The sequence below is a fragment of the Sinocyclocheilus rhinocerous genome, unplaced genomic scaffold (genome assembly GCF_001515625.1).
Source record: "Sinocyclocheilus rhinocerous isolate Xijiao unplaced genomic scaffold, SAMN03320098_v1.1 scaffold19074, whole genome shotgun sequence".
In the NCBI taxonomy this organism is placed as follows: Eukaryota; Metazoa; Chordata; class Actinopteri; order Cypriniformes; family Cyprinidae; genus Sinocyclocheilus; species Sinocyclocheilus rhinocerous.
The window spans coordinates 1-4065 of NW_015639206.1; the positions used below are offsets into that span (position 1 = coordinate 1).

Genomic DNA, 4065 nt, shown 5'->3' on the forward strand with positions numbered 1-4065 from the left:
GGTATTTAAATAGTATATATTTATGTTGAACTTTATTCTTGAACATATGGCGCTGTATTAAGCAGTATATGAAAAGTGTTTCTGTTGCTCATGAAAACATTTCTGAAACGTCTATTTGGCATTTAAATCGCTTCATCTGTGATAAACACCGTGAGAGCGTCACTACCGGGACTCCGGGAGCAGACAGTGTCCGACTTGATGTCTCCGCTTTTAATTCCGTCCCCGACTGCAAGCGGCAGATCTCGCCAGCCGGTGGCAGGCCAGTGTAGTTCATCTGGAACAAGCCTAATCCATCTTGATGAATGACGCAGAGGAGCGTAAACAGGTGAACTCTGACCAATAAGAGGACAGCTTTACTCACATGACTTGCATAAACACAGTTTGGTACGTTTTTCAATGTTGCCTTGTGAAAGCGAACCGAACCAAGAAGAAAATGTAACATTGTAACAAATTCCCTGTTTCGGAACAATGCAAACAATCTACAGGTCCGACAACACTAGTGTGCATCGGCGGACAGTAATACTGTAAAGTAATAATAGATCATTAGAAATAAATTAAAATAAAGAAGCGGGCCAAATCAAAAGAGAAAGTCACGGGCCTCACGGCCAATGTATTCATTGGTCCTGATGTTGCGCCTTGTTGCACGTGATGAAAATGATTAAAAACTACCACGCCTACCACGATTTGAATGGTTTCACTTTCTTTTATCTAGCACCTTATTCCTGTTTGCATAGTTTCGCTTTCCTTCCTGAACATTCTTTTAGTGAAGAACAGCCTGTGTCTTCATTCTATCATCATCTCTAACAGTTTGGGGCTTGTCCTAAGAAATCTCTGCCTGTAGACCAAAAGGAGGGGTGCCAAAACCACCGGTAAGTTTTTATCTATTTTTCCTGTTGGTTGGGGTGCTTTCTTTGTTATATTTGCACTCGTTTCATTGTTGTATTTAAATTCATTGAACATTTACAATCTAAAAAATGGAGTTGTTTCCAACCCAAAATGATGGTTTGTTTCAACACACTATTGTGTAATAATAATCGAGCCTAGTTTAATTTATACCCAACAGTTGGCTCTGTCCATATTTTACCCTAAAAACAACTCAGCATTTTTAAGAGTGTATATTCAGGTAAACAGATCTACGACCCTGATGCACAGTTGATCTTTTTGTGGTGTGTTTGGTAGTGGTTCAGCAGACTGTAGATGATCCGTTATCCGTACGCACCGCGCATGTAAAAAGTAGTTGAGGTCTAAATGGACCACAGTGCAACAAATCACAGTACACGACCATGCCACAAAAAAAAAAAAAAGCTTTCATGAAGATTCATCAAGATGATTTATCGTGGAGATGAGGAAATAAGCTAAGAAATACGCTAACGTAAAGTTGAGTATATTTTGAGCATTTGAGTATTTTAATTTTTTATTTTTTAAAGACCAAATGTCTTTTAACACCTGCCTCTATTCAGGAATAAAGAGTTACTCTTTTAATTTTGTCGTCAGAACATCCCGAACAGCCGTGTCTGTGCTTTTGACTTGTCTAGTTTCACTTTCTTTTTGCATGGCATGGAAACCCCCTACAGGATAAAGATGAAATGAGGTGATTGTAAAACACGTGTTTTCCCTCCTCCCAGATACCAGGATCACTGTGCATCAGGAGTAAAGTAGATTGAGTTTGGGTATTTTTATAACAAACCTGTACTTTGCATTACATGAATATTACTATATTAATATTACCATTTCAATTGTTATTACAACTGGAGCATTACAATAACACACTGTTTTCTAACTGAATTAGACTTTGCTCTTGAAATGGGTGGAGCAAATGGAAAACAGTGGGTAATGCTTGTGGCTGGTTCAAAGACATGGAACAATTACAGGCACCAGGTATGTGGCCTACAGTGACAGTATTTTTTGACATTCTGTTTATTTTTCTTGTGAGTATGTGCCTTCTCTGTGAATCAAGCCATTGATCTTACAGTGTTTCTAGCACCTTGCTCCATGATGCTACAGTTTGTAAAGAAAAGTCTCCATTTCAGGCTGATGTGTGTCACGCCTATCAGATAGTACATCAGAACGGGATTCCTGACGAGCAGATCGTGGTGATGATGTATGATGACATTGCTTATAATAAGAAGTAAGAGACTTCCTGCAGATTTTGAAAGTCATGTGACACGTGGCTGATGTACATTTGTAGCAGATTTAACACAGCGTTCACATAGATCTTTACTGTCATGCTGTACCATTAAAATCCTCCCTAATTAATATTATATCCAATGTTTTATCACACGTATGATGGGACATAATAGTGTTTTGCCACACAATGCCCCACATAATGTTTTATCTTCCTTTACAGAAACCCTTATCCTGGAAGCATAATTAATAAACCAAACGGACCGAATGTGTATCCAGGGGTTCCAAAAGACTACACTGGAGAGGTAATGTTCCTTGTGTCAAACACGAAACAGACGTTTTCATCCTATATCTGAGCACAATTCTGACTGTCTTACAGGATGTAACACCTGGAAACTTCCTGGCTGCTCTCAGAGGAGACAGCTCTGCTGTGAAAAAGACCAAGCCAAAAGTCATTACAAGGTTTGTCTCATTAGTCAGTTACAGTTCTGATACAAATAAGGATAAGGACGGAAGATGATGATATTGTTTCATTTAAAATGATAATGACCGATATAAATGTTATCTTTTTTGTGTCACACAGTGGAGGGAAGGACACAATATTCATCTATCTGTCAGATCATGGAGGTTCAAGCAGGTTTAGTTTTCCTAACAGCACTGTAAGTTTTGTTACCTCTAAAAACTAACTTTAAAAACTAAAGTGTACTACAGTATTTATTACAGTTTATCCGTTCTCTATAGTTAATACTACAGTATGCTGTAGCATTCATTAAAGTGTTGTAAATACTATAATATATACAGTATAATACACTTTACTATAGTATGGTTCAAAAACACTATAGTATTTACTATAAATTACTATATATTTTTTTTTCATGTGGGAGGTATTGCCTTTTTCATGTCTTATGTTATGTGTATTTGATTTCATCAGACGATGACTCGATTATAAATCAGGATTTTTGTGCACATTAACATCTTGAAAGGGAGAGCTGGGTAGTCTTAAAGGGCCGCATTTCAGTATTTCATATTCATCCCGTTGTCTGACAACAGAAACAGTAAAATATGTAAATGAAAACAGTTTTATTGAGAATTTGGCTGCATTAAAATACAGTCTGTGCACAGAGAGGCAAACAAATGTAAAAGGCAATACGGCGCAATGACGTCATGAATATGCTAATTAGCGCATGACGTCATCTAGCGACATTTAGCGACTTTTCAAGCTGGCTTTAGCTACTTTCCATATCTGTTGCCTGTTTAAATATTAATTCAGTAAACCAGGTATTTTTTACTTGAGTTTCCAAAAGTACTATGATTTAAAGACAACTCTGAATTTGAATTTATTCATCTTTAAGAAGCGAGCCATGCATATTTTACAGCACGTGCGCACGGGTCATAAATGATCTTTTCCATTAAAGGGCAATATTTATCAGAAGTATGCGGTGACCGGGAGGTGACATGTTCGGTTCACTTAGATATTAATTAGTGGGAACGTCATATTAACTTGTGGGAACGTGATATTATGATACGAGTTTAATGCGTAAACAAACCTGCGTGACCATAGCAACCCGGGATTATCAGAGATGGATTCATTAATATTTTATTTAGAATTAAGAAATCATTATATTAATTATTATACAAATTATTACATTATTAAATTATTATATTAACCATAGGCCTTGGCTAACGGACTGTAGGCGGTTACGTGCAATAGTCAGCATTCAGATGAAGTTTATCATGAATAAATGTTACATAAAGTGCATAAAATAAAATAGGCCTGCAAGAAAACATTTTTATCTATCCCACAGTCTTGTAAATGCATTAACTGATCATCTTTTCCCTGTAATATTTGTATATTATTATCATTATTAGCCTATTATTATTGGCTATATTTTTATATTCATTTATATTTGTTTTTCCCTTCATTTCGATCTCTTTACTTAA

General features: G+C 36.4%; 1 protein-coding gene across 1 annotated transcript in view; it reads left to right on the forward strand.

The window, feature by feature from the left end:
• Positions 1 to 412: 412 nt before the first annotated feature.
• The window catches only part of LOC107751038 (legumain-like), a 5984-nt gene continuing 2331 nt past the window's right edge, over positions 413 to 4065 (forward strand). The window contains exons 1-6 of the mRNA XM_016566607.1: positions 413 to 869; positions 1790 to 1878; positions 2031 to 2128; positions 2348 to 2429; positions 2504 to 2586; positions 2708 to 2783. Coding sequence (XP_016422093.1) covers positions 1804 to 1878; positions 2031 to 2128; positions 2348 to 2429; positions 2504 to 2586; positions 2708 to 2783 — 414 coding nt within the window. The 5' untranslated portion in view covers positions 413 to 869; positions 1790 to 1803. The remainder of the gene's footprint in view (positions 870 to 1789; positions 1879 to 2030; positions 2129 to 2347; positions 2430 to 2503; positions 2587 to 2707; positions 2784 to 4065) is intronic.